Genomic DNA, 21,988 nt, shown 5'->3' with positions numbered 1-21,988 from the left:
TTGCTAATTTAATTTTTTTTAGTTTTTCTGAGACTTTATGTATTCCTTATACTCTGTTTTGTGCTATATCCCTGCAAAGGAACAAGCACAGGAATGCATTTAGACCAACTTTGAGGAATTTTATGTGTTGCTTTACATGTGTTGGCAAGCTGTAATTAGTTAATATTAGCAATAAGCTTCATTTTATTATGTCTCACAAAATTCAAAATATGAGTGCTGAAGAAAGGATACCATGGAGATGCAGCCTTAGAATTGTATTTCTAACAGTCCAAATGTTATATGACTCAAAACAGTTTGCTTTTTTCCCTCCATTTGTAATGGTAATTGGTCTCTGCTGCCAGAACAACCTCTGCTTGTCAGGGTATCTGGTAATACTATTACTGTATTGCAAGATGTCATGATAATAAAAGCTGAGAAATTGTCCTCCCAATGGCATATTCAGAGTGCATAATGTTTTCCAAAATATTGTGTCTCCCTAATATTCTTAATGCATCTTTAATGAAAAGTTGTCAAGATTACTGATGGAAAATATTAGCAGCACTTGGTATTTGAGAGACATTTTTACATCTCATGGAAGTTATTGGGGAAAATATTGGGAAAGAACCTGACTGGCATTTTATCTCCTTCTTGGGCACAAGTTTGGTTTTGAATATATGATTTGCACTCTCCTTAAATATGCAAGTTCTGATTACTGAAATTTCAGTATCTTCACATAGCAGAAGAAAATGATTAGAAGAGAAAGAAACAAATGATTCAGAGCATAGAGGCTGGAACTTTCAGAATGGTAAGTAATTTAATGGCTAACTCCCATCAAGGGTAAAGGCCTTGCAAGACAGGCTGAAAATTCTTCCTAGTGTCAATTTAAAATATTGATTTATAGAATACACTACTAGACTGTGAAATTGCAATTACATTAATTTTCAAAGGCTGATTTACCTGACCTGTAATATAGAGGTACACACCATATTATACTGAAATATTGTGTGCTACAACAGAGAACAAGAAATGTGGATAAGTTAATTTTGTCTTTTGAATTTATAGAAATTTAACTTTGCCCACCTTTACCTATATTCAGTTTGGAATTGCTGATTTTCAGATTAATAAATGATCTGCAACCTGTGCTAGACAATCAACAAAGTTGGGTTGAAACTTGAAAAGATCACAAGTACAGGAAGCACTGACTCATTTTCCAGGATGAAATAAAAGAGCAGAAATCTCTCAATCATATTGTTTACTTGCTTAATTTAATATTTATATATATATTCGAAATAGAATTTGTTTAAAAATAATGTTGTTGACACTATTGTAGAGAGACTTTGTAAAGGTAGCTTTCTGAACTATCATAGGCTAATTATTTTTTAAGATAACAAGATGACTACAAATGTATTTCTCATGCTAAGAAGATAATTTAGATTGAACCTTCTAATCTTTATGACTCTTTTCCACAGACCACAGTAAGTGGACTGTTCAAATTGTTATTAATTTCACTGGTGTCTCTGTCTAGTTTTAAATATTCCATTACATCAGTGGCACAGAGAATTCCTTGCATGAGGCATGGGAAAGATGCTGACCTAATTATTTTAGAAATAACTATGTAGAAACATCTAAAAAGATTAACAAAGGAAATATTATGTCACTACCAAATTAATAACTAAAATAGCATGAAAATCCCTGTATAATTATCTAGGTTTCCATAGAAACTGTCTTTGATGGGTAGCCAAAAAGACTTCTGATTGAGCTTCAGTAGTTCTGCTCTCCCTATAATTCACAGATTTCTGATCTGCCTTTCACAAACAAATAACCAGCATACATCCTTAGTCTTACAATCTTTAAGCAGCACTCTTCAACAGCACTAATCGCCCATATGCTTTTTTAAAATCTGAACTCTTGAACTTAAATCTGCAAAAATATTTTTAAACTGTATTTTCACAAATACCATGCTATCAAGAAAGAAAGAAAGAAAAAAAATAGTATATGGTTATATTTCTGTGTTGCCACAATACAGTAGTTGCATAAAAATATGAAAAGGCATTAATCAACAAAACAATTGTGGGCTTTATTACATTTTGTCAGTAATTTTTCATTACACTTGTTCACCTTTTGAAAAGCCTTGGCCATTTAAGTACTAATCATATGGATGTATGCAAATTGATCCCAGTGCTAGCACAGGTGAAAAAGTGTTTCTATCCTATAAATTCATATTCCAAAAGAAACTCTAAGAGTTTTATAGGAATTTGTTTCATTTAAATAATCTAGATTGGCAACTATTTGTAGCAACACTGTTTTCACATGCTTCTTAAACAGCAGATTTCAGCAAAGCCACCTTAGAAACTTCTATGCCTAAAAAAGAAAAACTCTGTATACAAGATGTGTTTCTCCTACCAAAGCTCACAAGAATGTTGGCCTTGTGTTCATGCACGCAGTTTTTCCCAGAAGGCAGCATTTCACATAAACTCTAATTGAATTTATAGATTATCTGCTCACAAATAACAAGTTTTGCTGTTGACCTCACAGGAGCTGCACAGCCTTTTCCCTGTCCCATCACTTAAGGAAGTGTTAAGGCAGTTTCTGAATCTGACCTCGATTCCCACTGTACAAAGGCACAGAAACACCACCCATGCACGCTGCCCTGATTCCAGCAACTGAGGAGCAGCACAAGGGCAGGGTGGGAGTTGGTACAATGGATGGAAAGGTACTGCAGGTGCCACCTGGCCTACTTCAAAACAGAAAATAGATATCCTGTGTTTGAAACAAGCAAGTTCCTGACACATCTGCTTTGTTTCAGAGTACCACAGCTATTACATCAGTGATTTTTAGGATTCTTGCAATAGCTGAATAATTTATTTTGTATTATTTAGTTACTTGAATGTCCAATTAATGTCGTGTAATATTCTGGGATTTAATTCTGCAACTCTTATTTAGTCTTTTAGGTCCTGGAACTTCACATGCTTTGCCACTTTAGAATCATTGGATTCTAAAAGACAGAAGCACAGTCTTACTTTGTGCTGTCCTGGAACACAGAAAACCTCTGTAAATCAACCTGAGACTGGTCCTGAGCACTCAGACTGCTGTACAGCAAAACATAACATCACAGAAAGAACTCCAGACCAAAGAATCCACATTTTATTTTACATTACATAATCCACCAACACTTTTCATCCTACTTAAGGCCAGGCATCCTTCTTGGATAACTGCCATTGTAAGCTCCTGACAAGGTCAACCCAGAAAGGTGAGGAAGTCGAGACCTCCATGTGTGATTTAGTTCCCATCAGATCACCTTCTGAGGTGTTTGTATCTACTTATTGATAACAAAGGGAACTGGGGCACTGAGATGCTTTTTTCTCTCTAAAATCTTCTGTGATAAATCCTTTCTTGGTTGGTTGGGATTTTTTCTTTGACATATTATTCCAAATTGTAAGTTCTTGATTTGTCTTGTTTGGACTAGATCATTGTCTGGATTTGTCTTCATCCTTGCAAGCAACTAACTCCTACTGTTTCCTCTGGATGAGAACTGTGAGTGGGTAATTGCCACAGAGGCTACAGTTACTGGCATTCTACATGTATTCTGTAAGTAACTGTGTGGAAATATCCTTATTATAATGCTGAAAGCACTAAAGTGTAAAAAAATGTTAAAATTTACCACAGTGAGATTTCAATGAAAGCATAAGCAAAGTCTGTGCAGGTTTGAGTATGAAAAAAATAAGTGTCCATCTCAATTTGTAGCCACTTCCTTCATAAGATAATCACTCTACTCTGGTGATACATGACTAACACTGCTTTATAATTCAAAATAAGTTTTAATAGATGATTCACTGTGTCACTGAAAGACGCCTGAAATACTCATTCACGGTTATTTGTCTTCTTCTACAGTTTACAGAAATAATTAGTATTCCATTTGACAAACAAGTGCAAACATCCATTAGCTTAATGACACAACACATATTATGAGTAGGTCTGTAACTCTCACTAGAACTCTCTCAATAGTAACTGCTGAACAATCTGTCGTATTGGAGCACACATGTTTTAGCAGATGTAAAATTGCTCTGGTTACAAGGCCACTGAGGTATTTAAAGAAAGAAAAATCACTGGACAGCCTAATCTGTCTTTGAAGTCAGAAAAAAAAGAGAAAAAGAAAATCTTTGTAGGTTAACTATAAACTACAGATCCATGGAATTGGTTTTATGAATTTACTGACTTGCAAATGAGTTCCACCCCCAGATCCATAAACAATTATCACCAAAGATCAAAGAGTGGAGTAGAGCATAAATTTTGTTGTGATTACTGTTAGTTCTGTAATAACATTGAAAATTATCAACTGTATACAAAAACACGGAGCTTTTTTCAACTATATTCTGAGTGCAAAAGACAGCCTGAATAATGGTATCTAAAACCAGTGAGACTAGCCAATCAGTTGTAACCTTAGATAAGTTATTTTTTGACTTTTCATTGCAAAGCTTCCACCTGAGTTATAAGACATGAGATGGAATATGCCTATCTGGATAATCACCACTTACAAGATTCTGATGTAGAGATGTAAATGATGGCTTTACAAATGATGCATGAAGTGAGGTTTAATTAATTTTCTGTGGGTTTTCTGCTAGTTATGGTAAAGCTATTTTGAGAATACTTATTATATGCTGACAGGCACAAAGTCAATGAGGAGTCTTTCTTGGCTTCATACCATCTTGGACTGCATTTAAGCTACTAATCCAGGCTTATTAACTTTGCTTTACTGAAGCCACAGTACTACATGGACCAAGGCAGTATTCCTAAATGGAGCCAAAACATGCTTATGAAAACAGACTGGAGAGAGCTGAAAAGTTTGTGTGTTATGTACCCTTAAAGGTATGGATAAATCAAGTGCTGGCTCCCAAATGTGTTTGGGGATAATAGACCTGATTACCGTTTTCCTTTGCAGAAAATATAAAAGACACCCTTAAGTGGACAGATTCCAGCAATGGACTTTGGTCCTCTTTCAGCAGGAAGAAACTCATATAAGCTCTAAGTGATGTCTATTAAATACTCTCTCAGATTTACCATAGATGTAACATAATAAAAGACATAGAGTTAATTGATTTTGACTGTTCATAGAGATTTTTTTTTTGGTATTTTAAATATATAATCAGTAATATAAAGAAAGAATTTGTAAAAATACCATTATGTGTGTTCACATAAACAACAGTAACAATTGCTTGAACACAACTCCAGTCTTAGAGAAGCAGCAGATGTTTGAACTACTATTCTTAGTCATTCCAAAAGGGTTTTATTTCCTTAGTTATTGCATTACTGTGTGTCTTCATCTTACTTAGCTTATTTTCAGGTCTAGCAGGGTCAGTCCTAGGTCAGTAAACAATAAACTATAATGAAGGAGTATCTGCAGCTGCTGAGCCCAGACATAATTACAGGTGAGCTTGCCACTTTCTGCATGTTTTACTGTCAGTTATCACAGTGCCTGCTGGTGAGCATGATGCAGAGTTTGTGCAGCATTTCAGTAAAATACTGAAGTCGGTAAGTAAAAAAAAGGTGAAGGCATATTTACTCAATAGCACCCTGTATGGTAAAATACTGAAAAGCAAAATTAAAAGCGTTCAAGTCCTTTTTCATGTAAAATTTTGTATTAAAGGTCCATAATGTTCAATAGGTGATTAAATATCAAAGAAATTCATTACTATCCTGAACAGGCAGCATTTTTCATTATGCAGGTGTGCAGCCCCAAGGCAAAGGGCAAAATTGGACCATTCATTTGGCCACTGGCTAGAGCAAACTCCTCTTCCAAAAAGCCAAGTGCTATGTTACACTTATTACCAAAAGGGCCAGGCAGCCATAACAGTGACTATCAGAAAAGCAAGCTAGAGAAATAAAGTAAGAGAAAATCTAATCACTGTCTCCAAAATGACACACCAAACTTTATCAATGTGCTGACCTAAAGGCATCTTGTCTGGCAAAACAAATACAGGTGATTTAGCCTTTCCACACAGAAATCATCTTCTCCATTTACTGTCCTTTTGTACACCATCTTGTATCACACTGTACACCATCCTGTGTTCCCCCTGAGCACAATACTCACTTCTCAGGCACTACTGACGAGAATATTCTGTATATTAAGTAAGATACAGAGCTACTGTATAGCCAGACTGATCACGTAGTCTACTTTATCTGCCTCCAGCCCTGCTTAACACCATATCCCTATGGCATAGAATAAACATGCAACAATCAAGTGGTGTTTCCTGTGGATGTAAATTTAACTTTTTCAGGTCTTGCAGCAAAACACTTTTCAGAGTAATACATTTTGGTTGTTTGAACCTAACATCTAGTACTGCCAGTATTCTAGATTAATAAATTCTACACTGTCTGTAATCTGTCTGGATTGTTAACAGCTATCCCCTGTAGTCCTTAGGGGATCCTGATTTGGTCAAAGTCTTAAGGCTGAGATATTGCACACTTTTCTCTGTCCCAGCAGTGAGAGGAAGGTGACCTTGGTGTGGGTCGATATACTGCTGTTGGTACTCTTCATGTCTGAGTAACTTCTCTGCTGAGACTGCACTCTTGGTATATATTTAACTTTCCCCTACTCCTTTACCCTGTGCTTTGGCATTACTTGTATTTCCTTCCCTAGAGTGAGGATTCCCTTTCCCCTGCATGCACACTCTGTTTCCAAACCCAGACCCCAGTAGTATCAGGTGCTAGGTAACACTTTCACAGAAGTGGTTTACTCTCCGTATTTCAGTGCACGGTTTTTACCAGGCCTATTTTATCACCACGTAGGAGAGAAAGAAAAGCCAATATATATAAAAAGAGAGGATTTGGCCACTTACCAAGTGAAGATGAGACATAATAAGGTAGATATTAAAATGAGGACTTGGTTAAACATTGCGGATTGTGTGCGTTGGATGGCTCGGTGAAGATCATTCTGTATCAACGGAAAATAGGTGTTATTTTTGGGTTTGAACCAATAAGCCCTGATCTGATTCTGTAGAGGAATTATACAGTGCCCTGACAGAATTGCAGTCACTCAAATGCACTTAAGGGTTTGCTGGTAACGTAGAAGGGTGCAAAAGGGCCAGCTGTGATTGTGTGATTATTTAAGTAGTTCTTTGTTCAGCCCAGCACAATTCTGATCCTATTGCAAGCTGCCGTGAGGTCTGCTCATGTCTAGCTTACAAATTACAGGCTGCAAGGCCCAATTAAGGCCTAACAGTTGAGTTCCCTGCAATTGTGGATGAATGGCAGAGTAGCGAAAGAACCATCCACTGCCATTTCCTTTACTGGCACAGAAACAATTTATACTAATTGAGATTTCATTTCATGTCTTACTTTTTTTCCAGTTTTGATGCAGAAGGCAGTTTAGTAATGCTTGACCATTTGTATAATCTAAATACAGATAGCTTCCTATTAGGGTTGGACTGTGCTGCCAAAATCCCACGGAAGACAATATACTCAAAAAATACAACTCTAGAATATTTATTTCCTTTGCATACTTACAATCATATTTTCTAAAGCATGCTTTGCCAGCCAGCAATTTAAAAACACAGGAATAAACAGGTTTCTTAGGACTGGCCAGAAAATCTGAAAGAAAAATTAACAAATTCATTAGAAGCTTTTCTGATGAGGAATAGAGCTTTTCTATTCAAGCAGCAATGAAACACTTGGGAAAAATACTTACTATTAATGTGTTTCTAGCGTGAGCTTTGGCTTTAAATAACTTTTTTTTCTTCCTTTGTGATTTAAACACATGCAAGATAATTACATAAAATAGGAACTGTCAGTTTTAACTGCAGACATGAGAGATTCTAATACTTTTACAACCAGCTGGTTTATTTTATTGATTGTGCTGCAGTTGGAGTTACAGGGTTTTGGTTTTGTTTGTGTCCTGTCAAAGAGGAACTGGAAAGTGATCTGTATTATTACTTCTGTCACAAACTATCTTCCTGTTGTTGACAAATTTCTGTTCCCATAGGCACAAGCTCCTTATTCACATAAGAATAAAATTTACTTTGAAAAAATAAGAGTATTTGTGCAGCTATAAAAGTGCAATGTGCAAATGTATTAATTCAAATATATTTACCGTGATGATGAAAGGGACAGCATTAATTATTTCCAGGAGAAAAGGTATTCTTAGAATTTGTTCCCAGATATTTCCCTTCAAAGAAAAGGAAAAAGAACCCACAACGTCACAGTTGGCTTACATATAGTTCTGATGAGAAATACATATATCCCAATGAAACAAAGGGAGTTTCTCTCATACCTGAAATTCAGGAAGATCATTCATCTCAGATTTAAACCCATATGAGAAATGTGAATATAGAATATAGATCACTCTGGATCTTTTTCCTACAGTTTATCACAAAGTACTTCCCAAGTAAAAGATACACACTTTTAAATTTCCTCCCTTCCATCTTATGTTTTATCTTTACTTTGTATTTTTCCTTTTCCAACTGTTTTGGAGAGGGAGGTAAGGAAGAAATCTAGTGCATAATATTTGAGTTAGGACTCCAACATCAAGTTCTATTTCTGCCACAAACACTTCAGAACACTTTAGGGCTTTTTGGAACCTGATCTTGCTTACATGAAATTAGAGGTCTTCCCACATATTTCAATGAAGTGGTATTGATCTTTTAATTTGGTTACTGCTAGTAATTTGATGGGGATTTTTTTTTTCCAAATCTGAGCAGTGGCTGTAAATGATTAAATGTTGAGATGAAAATCCATATATTAAAAAAAGATGGTAGTTGAACTTCAGTGACTTACAGCTTTACTAATGCTGTGTATCAAGACTCCATCATGAGTAATACAGTAACAATGTAGTATGTATCATGGCAGTACTACAAGAATTTGCAGTAGAGCATTATACTTTCAGTTGCAATGACATATTCATCTTCTCTGAAAAAATTACCACTTGATATAGCCACTGAAAATTAAATACAAACTCCATGGCATATAATGTTCTTTTTCCATTTTTAACTCGTCACATCTGGAAGCCACTATACCTCAGGGGCAGGGATTATTGCCTTCCTTGTTATTGCAATTGGTGGGACTCAGACATGTAAGTGGAATTATGAGTCTGTAAACTGAGGGAGTTTTGTATGAAGAATAAAATCAAAATCTGATTTTTCACACCATTTTGTGATTTCACGAATTTCCTCATTTTTAATGTTAGGAGTTTTCATCTCTACGTTACAAAGAAGAAATGTCACGTCATTTACTTGTGCAGGCAAAATGCCTGCATGGATGGGCTCCAGGTAATTAGGGATGTGTACAGCTCTGAGATTCTGGCTTCCACATGGAAATGCATCATCATGTGCTCTGCAAAACTGCCTTTTGCAGTGAGACTGTATGGTACTGCTGAAAGCAGCTGAGAGTGCCTGTGCACCAGGGATATGCAGGATTGCCAGATGTCTGTGACAGGTTTTGACAAAGGAGATTTCTAACACAGACATCTTTCAGAATTCTGGCCAAGGACAAACCCTCGTGTAATACTTTAGGCTGTGAGAATGTAGATTGTAAACCTTCCATTCCTGATCCAAGTGCTCAGCATGGTAACGCAGTGCTACATCCTTTGCATTCCTCTCCATTTAAAAGAAATATAAAGTGCAAATTCACTGTATCATAGTAGCAAGATATGCTACTATGCACTCTCTGTTCTGCACATTGGAACCACTTTCTCATATATCATCAACCAGGTAACAGAAAGGTCAATCCCTTGAAGATTCTCTCAAATGACTGCTTTATTCATTTGACAGGTTATGTGTGAAATCCTAGTAATGTGCACTCCACTACAAACACAACCATCTTTTTCTTGTTTTCTTCCTGGCTAGTTCTCTGACTTGTAAAAGTTAGTTACCTAAATTGTGGACGTTTAGAAAATGTTTCTGTAAAATAAGTAATCTGTCACTGATTTCCACGAACCAAGGCACCTTTGGTCACCTTGGCTGTGCAGAAAAGCCTTAGAGTGGGTGAAATAACACCATTTTTGGCTTTGAGAGACTGGTGTAAAACTAGGAAAACAGCGGGAAGGAAGTGTTTGCAGCAGATGGAGTCCCAAATCACACTTCAGTACTTCTATTGTTTAGATTAGTCCTTTAGTTCTTTCCCTTATGGGGAGTGGAATCATAAAATTGCCTCGACTTCTGTGACAGGTGTATGCAGCAAATTAGAGTAGTGGAGCTTTCCATCCATCACACACTAGTAAGTAACTTCTCATGGAAGCTGATTTGCCTATAGTTCATCTTTTGTACCCACTGAAGTGGATGCAGATCACAAGCAAAGGGGATGAGGATAAAATGCTGCCCAATAAACACAGGAACAGCTCAAACTGTGATTGCCCTTCACTGTTTTGCTACCAGTATATGAAATTTGGACTGTTTCTGCCTGTAATTCATTTGTTCTTATAACCCCCAAACTTTAAATAATATATGCTCCAAGGATTAAGAAGAATAATTTTTAGACAGCAGACAACTGCAAGACTCTTAGCATTACTGGGCACCAAGGAAAACATTTATGCCTTAATCACTCAATAAGCACACTAAAATACAAGCTGCTAAATTCAGTGGTGGCTCTGATAGCTACTGAATGCCAGTAATACAATATATAATACAAAAAATAGATTATCCCCAAGATATTTTCAGCTTTAGAAACAAAATCTTTTTGTATTTTCTTTGATAAATGATTTTAAATTATTTTAGTATTTTTCTCCTAAAGATCCTAAAAATGCAGAGATAGAGCATAACAAAATTTAATGAAGAAGACAAAATAATTATATTTTTAAAATTCAACTTTTAAAGGATAATGCAAATACAAAAATACATTGTATTCACATCAAATAATTTCAAGACATTATGAAAATATATTCCAATAGCATCAGACAGATGGATGACACAAGTATGTAGATATCCCTTTTTTTTCTTTTTTTTTTTAAATACTGTCTTGGCCTAGTTTTTTTGGTGCACAGTTTTAGAGGGCTAAAACTTGAGCTTTATATATTGAGTAGCTACAGCTTTGACATCAGTGACAATTGTGTCCAATCCATTATGCACAGACAGATAAAACTGTGCAAGTGAAAATTCAGTATCAAATATGGTCACTTTTGAGGACGTGTTTTCAAATTACGCTGTGCCAATGGAAAATAATGAGCATTTAATTTCTGACTTCCACTCTAGATATTAGAGTTTGCACATAAATCTGGGAAACAAATGTGACAACATGCCATCCTCTAGAAGGGTGTTTTTCCCAGCTCCCTACTTCTACACCAGCGTGGGCAAAGGTACATAAACTTTATATTGAAACATTTAACTCAGTAATTTTTTCTAATGAAATATGCCTAAAAGTAACTAAGAGTATTTACCTTGTAGCTTAGATAACTTAGCAACAGAGTTTCAAAGAGACTTATTACTGCCACAGACACCTTAAGTGAAAAAAGATGTGTATTAGTACCATTTTCTATAGAATAGATTATATTAACATTACAATGAAAATACAAGATTATATAAAACAGCTTTTCCATTAATCCCCTGAAACCCTCTCAGCTAAGAGCATTTTGCTTGAAGCTTAGATATTGTTATTTTTCTGAGTTTCATTTATTCTTAAACAAAATCTTTTCACATGACAGAGAAAGAGAAGGAAGCTGTAAATAAGGAAAGCCAGTCAGCTCTTTACTTTCTTGTGAAGATGTTATGAATGTGTGGTTTTTTTACTGTGTATAATTCAGAAAGTTGAAAGCAGCAAAACATAATACAGATGAATAATTGATTTTAAGATTTAAATGCTGCTGAGCTCCATTTACCAGCCTTCAATTAGATTAAATGTAGTTAGTGTATGTATTAAATAATTTAAAAATATTTAAATAGTCAAATGTCAAAATAGTAAAGGCAAACACTTCAATAATTATAGACATTAAATCACTATAAAACTTACTTAAATCCTTTGCATAGAAAGTATTTGTATTTTAATGTGTATTGTGGGCATATTCCATCATGATGGATTCTATCAGGCTGGAGCCTGAGGTCAAACCAGCCTCAAGATTTCTAATTTTAAATTAATGCTCCCTGCTACTGAAAAACCCAAAGACTAATGTCTTTATCTAGAAGTAAATAAGATGCTATGATTTGGGAAATTATTAAAATATGCAAAATTAACAAAATAGGTAATCAAAATATATCATTTTCTCCGAGTAATTATTACTGGTTTAGATAAACTTAGGCTTTATTTTCAAATAAATTCTTACCCTTACCAAATAAACTTACAAGGAAAGTACTACATCCATAAGGGGAAACTTACCTAAGTATTTTTTAAATAAATTCAATAATGTAATCTGAATGCTAGGTCAAAAAATTATTCAAACTGTGCATATTCTAAACAAGGAATTGAAAGGCATTTCCATTCAGGGATTCTTCCTTTAGTAAAATTGTGTATAACACAGAGGTACAAATAATTGTATTGGCATTGTACCAATCATGGTGAGAGAATATAATGGCATAACCATTCTGGAAGCTTAAGTAATTCTTAGCAGAAAAATAGCATTTCATAGGGAGAACTTCCACAGCACTGTCCTCAAGTGAAAAAGAGGACAACCAGTTCCTAAAATGAGCAGGCTCCAGGACACTAAGGACTGAGCCACAGACTTCATGATATCTCCCACAAAGTACTGATGTGGTGCATCTTTTGTGACAAACTCCTCTAGACGTGTAAGCTTCAATATTGTGAAGTAACTTTAGATTTCTAGTGTATCTAAAAAGGATGTCCGTGAAGCATATCAAAAGCTAGTCCTAACTATGAAAATTAAACTCATCTTTAGAGTAAAGAGTGAGTACTTGGCTCAATGGAGCTTGGTAAGTCTAAGAGAAAAGACCATCTAGTTCTACATTATTTGTTATAAGATTTAATATGTTCTAAATGTATTGTAAAGTGTATAAATTTAAATCAGTTCACATCAGCTGATCTTTATCCTTTTGCTGTACTTGGTGTTCAAGTAGATAATTTCTGTGCTAATATGAACAGTTCCGAGTATCCTTGAATGCTGCTACAATTCTGTAAATCAGTATCATCTGCAGTTACTAAATGGAAATAATTGAATTGGTCATTTACGTATTACCTGTAATCCCCACAAAGGTAAGCTTCGATTCACCCAAATAATGGGAGACCTGTTCATTATAGTAAGAAAATAAATATTAAATTAATCATAATCTGGCATTTCAAAAAAAAAAAAGTTGTACATCTGAATGGAATTTAGAGCAGTGTTATTGAAAAAAAAATTCTCAGTAATAAAAGCTGTAAATTAGTAGTTATCTACTGAGTATTGACAAGTCTTGTACTCCTAACCCAGAGCAAATCATTAGGTTCCTGTGGGAAATTGACAATCCTTTTGTGTGAACCTTTTGCCATCGGTATAAAGATAGCTTGGAAAAATCTTATGTTATATTTACTAAGCTTAATGCTAACAGGCATTTGATACCTCACCACTGGAATGGGACACTCTCAATGGCATAATAATTTCCTGTTAATCATTTACTGCTAAAGTCAGAATTGCTTTTTAAATTAAGGGCATCCTTTTTTAATTCTGCAAGGTATCAGCATTGATGGAACCCAGATCTCACACCAGCATCCAGACCAGCAGTTCACTTTGCAATCACTGAAACAATTAAAATATTAAAGGCAGTTCTGAACATTCAGAAATACAAGTAATGGCTAGAGATTTACAGAAATGTCTCTACTTTAAAATGCCACTATTCCAGACAGAAATGGATTTGTCTTCCTGTTTTCCTCCCCTTCCCACCATTCTGTGGACTTTGGGTTTGTTGTTTTAAATTAGGAACTCACCAATCAATTGTTCCAGGTGTGTAGTTTTGATTGGAACAACTCTGGCTTAATTCCTTACTGATAGTTGTCACACCATCCACACAAAGTCCATTTCCATTAGCAAATGTATATGGGAACACAGTCATACAAACATGGGAGGAAAGGGATATTAATTACATCATTAAGTGGTGTATGAAATACATGCAATAGTTTGAAACCCAAGACAATTTATGCAGACATTTTTAAAAGTAAAGTAACTTCTAGAAAGTGCTGCCATATGTGATCCTTATCTGCAGATGAATGATTACGAAGCATTCCAGGTTACATTTTTTGAAGATTTCATTTCAAATTTAAAAACAAGACAACTGAAATGATACTTTGTAAAGCTGAACTAAGTACAAAATATATACTGAAGATCAAGAGATCCTAGAAATCCTTATCCCATGGATAGGCTGGGATAGAAAGAGTACATACACGCTCTTAACAGATAACGCTGCAGCAAAATACACGTGATAACCTCGTTTGAGGACGTGAGGAGGGCTGGAGATGCACACAGCAGTGTTTCAAGTACAAAACTTTACCTAAGTAAAAAAATTAGCCACTATATTTGTGATGTTATCTTGCCTTTAATTTCTGGCACCAGCCATCTTTTCAAATGGGCATGTAAGGATGTGGGAATACATCACCTGTAAATTATGAAAAGTATCTTTTCTCATCCTTGGCAAGCAAGGTCAGCAGAAAATAGAGGGATCTGCAGCCCACAGATTAGCAACAACTGTATTTTTACCAGCTATGAGTGGGGCAGTGCCAAATTGTACCCATTAATAAGGATGCCTTATGTCTTAAACTCCTTCCAGTACACCCGCTGTGCGTGACGGAGTAAAGGAAAGACACAAACTTGTACAGGCATTTCTGAAAACAGGAAATAAATCTGACAAAAATAATTCCTCCCAGATTTGTCACTTTAAAACAAACCAGGCAAAAATATTTTCTGTGACCACACTCTCAGCACACTGAGTAGTTTCTTTCATTGGGCTGGGACACAGTATATAGAAATTATTTTTTCTTTCATATCACCACATCTTTAAGAATGCATTCGAGCAGGAGTTTTGGAACAAAGCCCTCAAGGATCTCCATGGCATTAATGGGATGCCATTTGTTTGTCTGACACAGCTTCTAAGACTTAGTGAGCAGGCAAAAAGACTTACCTGAATCTTCGCAGCCAGACAAATGTTATTCAGACAGAACACACCAACTACTCCCTTAGATGTACCACAACACCATGTAAGGGAATAACATATATAGAAAATATAAATACTCTCTCTGGTGAATTGTGAAACACTTGGATTGAAGGAACAAACATGCCAGAAAAGGTGTGAGGCATTCAGCAGTCTGCAGATGCATATGAATATGCATCTTTGCATATAAATACAAAAATACATGTGGCAGAAATCCTGATATTCTAACCTGTCCTGCACACCCAGACATAACCATGCACTACATGTTCATTTGGGCTCACTAGAGGTCTCATAATAAAAGAATTGCAGCATGCCAGAAACCATGATTAGATGTAAAATATTAAGTCCCTGAGTTACTGTGCTAATATGCCTAGATTCCTAAGGATGGGTTTTCTCTTCTCCACGAGTTTCCACAAAGAGTTTTACTCCTTGTTTCCTTTTATCAGAGACATTCTAAGGTATATGTAGAGGCAAAAATAATTTTTTACAGGTCTTGTTTTTTTCAGGGATATTTTTTCATGGCACTTTTTCTAGATTTTATAATTTCTCACAATAAATTTGGACCAAAAAAAATCTCAAATGCATCTCCTGTACTTCCTAATCACAAATCTTTCTCTCATGCACTCCTTAGTAAACCAAATATTCTTCACCTCTCTTTGCTTTGGATTTCATCTTGTAGAGTATTTCTCCTATGCACTAGCTTTTTTTAGTATTACCCTTACTAGATTTAACTGATTTTCAAATATTAGAATTTGAAATAAAAGTCTGTCCTTTGCGTAGCATTGTATGAAGACTGCTGGTTCTATCACCCCAAGCTTATTTTTTTCATATGTGTTTTGTTTCTTTCAGTATTTAAGGAATAAAGAATCAAATCAAGTGAAAGCAAGTAAGTTAATAAAATGGGATGCTTATTAGCATTTAAAATTGAGGCGATTCAATATATCCAGGATACAAATACAACAGAAGTACAGGATTAAATAAATTATAATTTCTTCTACATTTAGTGATTGATTGTATAATACATTTTAAAAAATCATACAGAATACCATACTGACAATTCTAGGCCTGCAAAATCATGCGTTATATCCATAAATCATTGTGAGGGTAGAATATACTTTTGGTCTCACTCTTCATAAGTGTTCAGACAAAGCAGAAGGCTAGAAAATGATCATCAGTATCATCTGCATGAAACCTCAGTTTCATGTATTTGTCTGTCCATTACTGGGATCTGGAGTTTTCAGTAAAATTATTTAAGCAAAATCCTAAAATAATTGTTGCATAAACTGGGAATCAGACATTTGCAATTTTACATAGAAATGTTATGTAATAATACATCTAAAATATATGTGAGCACAATTATATCTGATGCACTGTATCTAAGGAGAGAGCCAGGATTATTTTAGTGGTAAAGAGAAAAAATAATATTGTTATTTTAGTTCTTTTTTCCATTCACAATGTAAGATCAACTTTGCAATTTTTTAAAATGTCTGTAAGACATAAAACCAAATCCTTGTTGAAAGAATACTAAACATGTATTCATTAATTTATTTCTTATAACTTAAACAATGCTTTGAGAGCAGAAATGAGAAAAAGCCCCAAACATTACCATCCAAGTCCTTGTGTAGGATCATCCAGGAGCACACGAACTATGTATAGGAAACAGCTTAATAGCTTGAGAGAAAAATTGAATAATCTTATTCTCAGACCTAGTTTGAAAAGAAAAGAAAACACTGGAATAAATTTGGGGTTTTTACAGTTTCACCAAACTTCAAGGTAAAGCTAAATGGAACTAGAATAGTGCTGTAGAAAAACAAATGCCTATATAACTGGTCTGAGTTAAGACTCAGCCTGTTTAATGTAAAGAAGTATGCAGTCATTTGTTTGAAAGCTATTCTATGCTGTTCATCTTTACTGATGCCATTCTTTGGGTCTTTGGTAGTTTTACTAGTCCACTTTCTTGCAAGGGGAACCAGAAATACATAATACTTTTTGAGATACAAGATACAGCAACATGAAGAAGGCATGTTTTCAATTATAGGCCGAGGATATACAAAGGCAAGTATTTAAATATTAATATCTGGAAAAGTCTTCATGCAGTAGCTTCACATACAGAATATATTAACTCTGTCCCAACTTATAAAATATTAAACTGGAGTTATTTCATGTTGAAGTTGAATAATTCTGCATTCAAGAATCAGGACATCTGAAAGTCATGCTGAAGGCACAACTGAACTGAATGAACAGCTTATTCTATAGACCACATGAATATTGAAATGTTCTAGCTGACACGATATACCACCAATACTATCACAAAATATTACATTATTTCCCACAAACATAGGTCTAATGCACACAGACAGGATTCCTTCAAAGGGATGCACATGGACACTTACTTCGATCACATGGGTAATTTATTTCACTGCTAATTGGAGCCATTATCTACTGCAGTGGAACTTTGCTGAATTTTTGTGTGAGTTTGTAGTCTTTGGAGGATTAGAGTTTAAATTTTCAGTATTGCTATTAAATTCAATAGACCTTTTTGCTTGTGTGAATACTTGCATCTGACTCTTAGTTGTAAGCTTTCATTTACTAATTAAGTTAAAACTGACAGTTGACTAATGTTAAGAGACTGAAGGTCACTTCAAGCATGAATTTTTTTCCATCTTGTGAACTGAGAGTCCAGTTCTGCATGGCTGAACCCTTCTGTCCAAAGCAGAATATTGTGAGTCCAGATGGGATTTCCCTTGGCCCTATTCAGAGCAAGGACAGTGTGCTTTACTGTTGTGTTGCAAATACTTCAGCGGCTCTAATGAACTCAATATAATCACTTCTGTGGTTTAAGAACTACAGCTTGATAATGCATCCCCAAAGCTGTGTGCATAAACTCCCTTCTAAGGAGAGAATCACAATCCTCTTATGGTAATATTACTTTATTTTCTTTACTTTACTCAGTCCTAAGTTCAAAATCAGCACCTTACAGATAGAACTGATAAATCGCTTTCTATATCTACTAGTTCCTTTCCCATTAAAACTCCATCTACTACAAACACAGAAAAGTTGAAAATGGATTCATATATATTCTACTATGCAATTTCTAAGACTGCAATTTTTAAGAAATCTTAGGGTTTATTACACAAATCTGCTTATTACTTTTAACTGTGAAGTTGCAGTTTTCACACAAGAGCTGGATGCACTTTTATAGCATCTTGTTTCTGTGAATTAAGGGTTAAAAATCCTGTTGTCCAGGAAAAGTCCCACAGCTGTTACTGGCAATTGGGTTTGAGAACATTAACCTAGTGATTCCTGCTCCCCTATCAAGAGTAATTAGCCACAGACTATTTATTCCCCAACACGAGGGAAGGGGGTGAAGCTCTAAGTGGAGAAGGGAAGGGAAGGGAAGGGAAGGGAAGGGAAGGGAAGGGAAGGGAAGGGAAGGGAAGGGAAGGGAAGGGAAGGGAAGGGAAGGGAAGGGAAGGGAAGGGAAGGGAAGGGAAGGGAAGGGAAGGGAAGGGAAGGGAAGGGAAGGGAAGGGAAGGGAAGGGAAGGGAAGGGAAGGGAAGGGAAGGGAAGGGAAGGGAAGGGGTAAGTAAAAGGTGTCATCCTATTATTTGACTTGGACAGTGCTGTGATCCTTACTTGTAGCTTTTTGAACTGTTGCTGAAGAAAACATGAATTGTTTGTATATCCCTAACCCTTTTGTAGAAGTCTGCTGCAGTATGAATGGTTGCCCTAACAACCAGGCTATTACACCTAGAAAAGCAGATAATGTTTAAAAAAAAACGTAACCCTAAACAAACAAAAAAAGCCTACCAATTTTGTGTCATCTAACTTTCTTAGACAAATACAGAAGTCTGTTGTTTTTCTTCTGTTTTTTAGCTCTGTAGACGTTATTCTTGGTGTGAAACACTTCTTTTCTGCATTGATAATATCCTGGTTTGCAATCATTCTTTGAAATCATATGTTGGTTTAAATGCCAAAAGAAAATGGTTGTTTTCTGATTAAAAGCTACATCAATACAGAGGGCTGATGCTCCAGCCTGCTGCCCCAAACCCTGAACTCTCACATCTTAGTTCTGATAGACCTGGAACTCAGGCTCTGGCTTTCCCCATAGGAATGGCCGTTCCCCACAGAATGTGAGGCAGGGTCTTCAAACCAGCCATGCATTCATCTAAGGATTCCAGTCAGCACCTGTAGAGAGCATTTCATGGCTGGGGTTGTTTACAAAGCAAGGCAGAATATAGTTTCTGTATTGTAGGTGCTTGGGTCAGTTATTAAAAATATACATAAGGAAGAACGGGCTTCAAGTCTATACCAGGTCACCTCTCCTTGCTGGGCATGTCTTAGCCTTTATAAACACATGTAGTCACCCTTGCTAAAGTTTTCAAGGATAATTAATCCAGGATGATTAATGCAGGACTAACAAATGGTTTTTTTTTCTGGTAGAAATTTTCTGTAGCCTCATAGCTGGGGATTTACCTGTGAGTTGGAAGCAATGCATGTGTTCTCTGTCATGGAGATCTAGGATTTCATGTGGGAAGGAGGGAGATAAACACTACAAAAGGCATTTAAAACGGGTTTTCAATTATTATTCTGTTACAAAGGAAGCATTTCATATTTGTTTGCTTCCTATTTTTGTTCTGTATTTCACATGCTGTCAATGGATCAACATGGTCTGCTCAACTTAATTTCATTTTCTCCATTCAGAGGCAGATTGCTCAAGTAGCAGGGTCATTTGCACAGAATATGTCTATATTCTGAATATGAGTGGTGCCTGAAACTTGCATTGAGCTCCATCAATCACGCACTGTTATGCAGTTATGGATTGTTTAATGGGAATGGAATTTCACTGTGTCTACCTAACCAAGTTGTTACATACTCCTGTCTTCTTTAAAAGAAGATTTGATAATAACAGAATCTATTTGTTTTGTAAGCTAAACAGAACTTTATCAATTCGTAATGTTTCTTTCTCAGTTTAAATAAGTATATGCTATTTCTGCAGGCATTTTTATGTATGGAGTGATACATTATATTTGACTGGTTCTGACTGTAACTTCCACTTTTGTTATAAATTCTTGATGCTTTCCTTCCAAGCATTTTTGGAGATGAATTGTCAGATTTAGAGAGTTGATCTAAACAGTGCCAGCTACCAGGTACGGATTTTAAAATCACTTTCCATTATTCCTTTTTCATAAGTCACTAATACATTATTGGTTTTCAGCAAAATCATCCCAGTAGGAGCTGGCTTTAGGAGTTGGACCAAAATATACTGTCAATAATTCATATCCTAGTGATGGTTATCCTTTATTCTCTCTTCACTAAATTGAAACTTCACTTATGTTTTCCCTTTGAGACTGATTGTTGGCCAGATAATGCAGTGTGAGGTCTTGGCAAGTACAAGAAGTCACACTTGTACTTGCCAATGTAATCCTTCTCTTTTTTTTTTTTTCTTTTTTTTTGAGGGGATGCTGTGACACTTTTGTAAGATGTTTCTTCATGCATTGAATTTGATTAGACATTTGCTTGAGTGGAAACTAGATTGACATGAGACGTAGATGAAGACATGTTTTATCAGTTTAAACCAGGATAATTAATAAACAGTTGATATTTCAAGTTACTGGCCTGTATGTGATTTAGATCAAGATAGCCTTCTGTAGAAAATTCTTAAAAATTCTAGAGCTGACTGCTCTGGTTGGCAAAACCATGTGATATTATCAAAAACTGTTTGGTGAATAGGTTTAATTTAGTTATACTATCCAAAAATTTGCCGATCCTACTGACAATTATTTTCTCAATGACAGCAAGTACATCTTTAATATGTGAAGGAAGGTTTTTGGTGCTCTCACTGAACGTTGACTTAAAAGCTATCTTTGTTTATCAACTCCCTGCTACCTCTGGGCAAGAGACTCCTCCAGTGTCAGTGGAGGCCTGGATGAGCACACTTGACTAGTGGCAGCTTACTGTGTCAGCACCAGGGTTTTGCAAACTTTATTTGGGAAGATTCTGGTTCTGAGTATTTGGACAAGAACCACAATCTGCATAAGCAGGAGTGTTTGAACCTATTAATTCTGACTACTTTGGCTTGCAGGTTATTTTTTTTAATTCACTGCTCTGCTGGCTATCCACATCATTTATACCACAAGAGGTAGTCCCTTGCGTCTTGTGTTATTTAGGCACCTGAATTAAGACGAATTTCCCATGTGGTCTAGGTAAGTGTAATAAATAATGCATTCCCCATGGATCAACCTCCAGAAGCTTTGTTAAACATGGTTCTCTAGCTAAAAGCCAGCAATTAATTCCAAAGCCCAAACTGAAAATATCAGTTATTCACAGCCTGCTACCTTTTTTCTTTCTTCCTTCCTTTTAAGGGAATATTTTTCTTGCTACACTTGGAAAGTAGAAGAAGCTTAGCCAACAAAAACATCAAGTTCTGTGATGAAAAACTAGTATTTATTTTTTACTAGCTCTTCCACATAGAAGATTTTTTTGGTATGCCTTATTTTTAAGAGCTTGATCTACAAAAATAACCAAAATTTTGTTTGTCTGTGTATTTTCAGATTGGGGCATCAAAGAAGTTCTTTCTTTTCTCTTTTCCATCTTTTTCCAAACACAGAACAATTTTAACCGTATTACAAAGGAAAAAATGTATTCTTTGTAGTCTAAAAGCTCTATGCATGAAGCTGTTGTAATTTCAGTTCTTTGCATATGCAAAGCAAAGAGAGGTAACTTCAGTCCTGCTGCACAGAAGAAAATTGAGGTCAGTCACTGCACTTCTCACCTATGAACTCCACTGTTCTAATCAAGACTGAATAGTATTCCATGTTTCCACCCCCCTGGACTAGCTGCATGGATCTATTTAAAAAGATTAATATGTTAGTTCCTCCACATTATTCTCTTCCATGATGGCCTATGAATTTAAGCCCATATGTCAATGAAGGTGTATTTAAATTAAGACTATAGGA

At 35.7% G+C, this 21,988-nt stretch overlaps 1 protein-coding gene across 6 annotated transcripts in view; it reads right to left on the bottom strand.

Moving 5' to 3' along the window:
* KCNT2 (potassium sodium-activated channel subfamily T member 2) overlaps positions 1 to 21,988 on the bottom strand; it is a 116,131-nt gene that overhangs the window by 64,316 nt on the left and 29,827 nt on the right. For all 6 annotated transcript variants that reach the window (XR_014853821.1, XM_085068330.1, XM_085068332.1 and 3 more), the window contains exons 3-9: positions 16,636 to 16,735; positions 13,813 to 13,869; positions 13,088 to 13,136; positions 11,342 to 11,401; positions 8,066 to 8,140; positions 7,483 to 7,566; positions 6,816 to 6,910 (exon numbers count right to left, since the gene is read on the bottom strand). Coding sequence is in view for 5 of the 6 variants with exons in the window: in XM_085068330.1 (XP_084924456.1) it covers positions 6,816 to 6,910; positions 7,483 to 7,566; positions 8,066 to 8,140; positions 11,342 to 11,401; positions 13,088 to 13,136; positions 13,813 to 13,869; positions 16,636 to 16,735 (520 nt within the window). In the remaining variant the exon portion in view is untranslated. The remainder of the gene's footprint in view (positions 1 to 6,815; positions 6,911 to 7,482; positions 7,567 to 8,065; positions 8,141 to 11,341; positions 11,402 to 13,087; positions 13,137 to 13,812; positions 13,870 to 16,635; positions 16,736 to 21,988) is intronic.

This window comes from Lichenostomus cassidix, chromosome 8 (assembly GCF_008360975.1).
Source record: "Lichenostomus cassidix isolate B80296 chromosome 8, HeHo_3.0, whole genome shotgun sequence".
NCBI classification, from domain to species: Eukaryota; Metazoa; Chordata; class Aves; order Passeriformes; family Meliphagidae; genus Lichenostomus; species Lichenostomus cassidix.
This window is presented reverse-complemented; position numbering and strand designations above follow the sequence as displayed.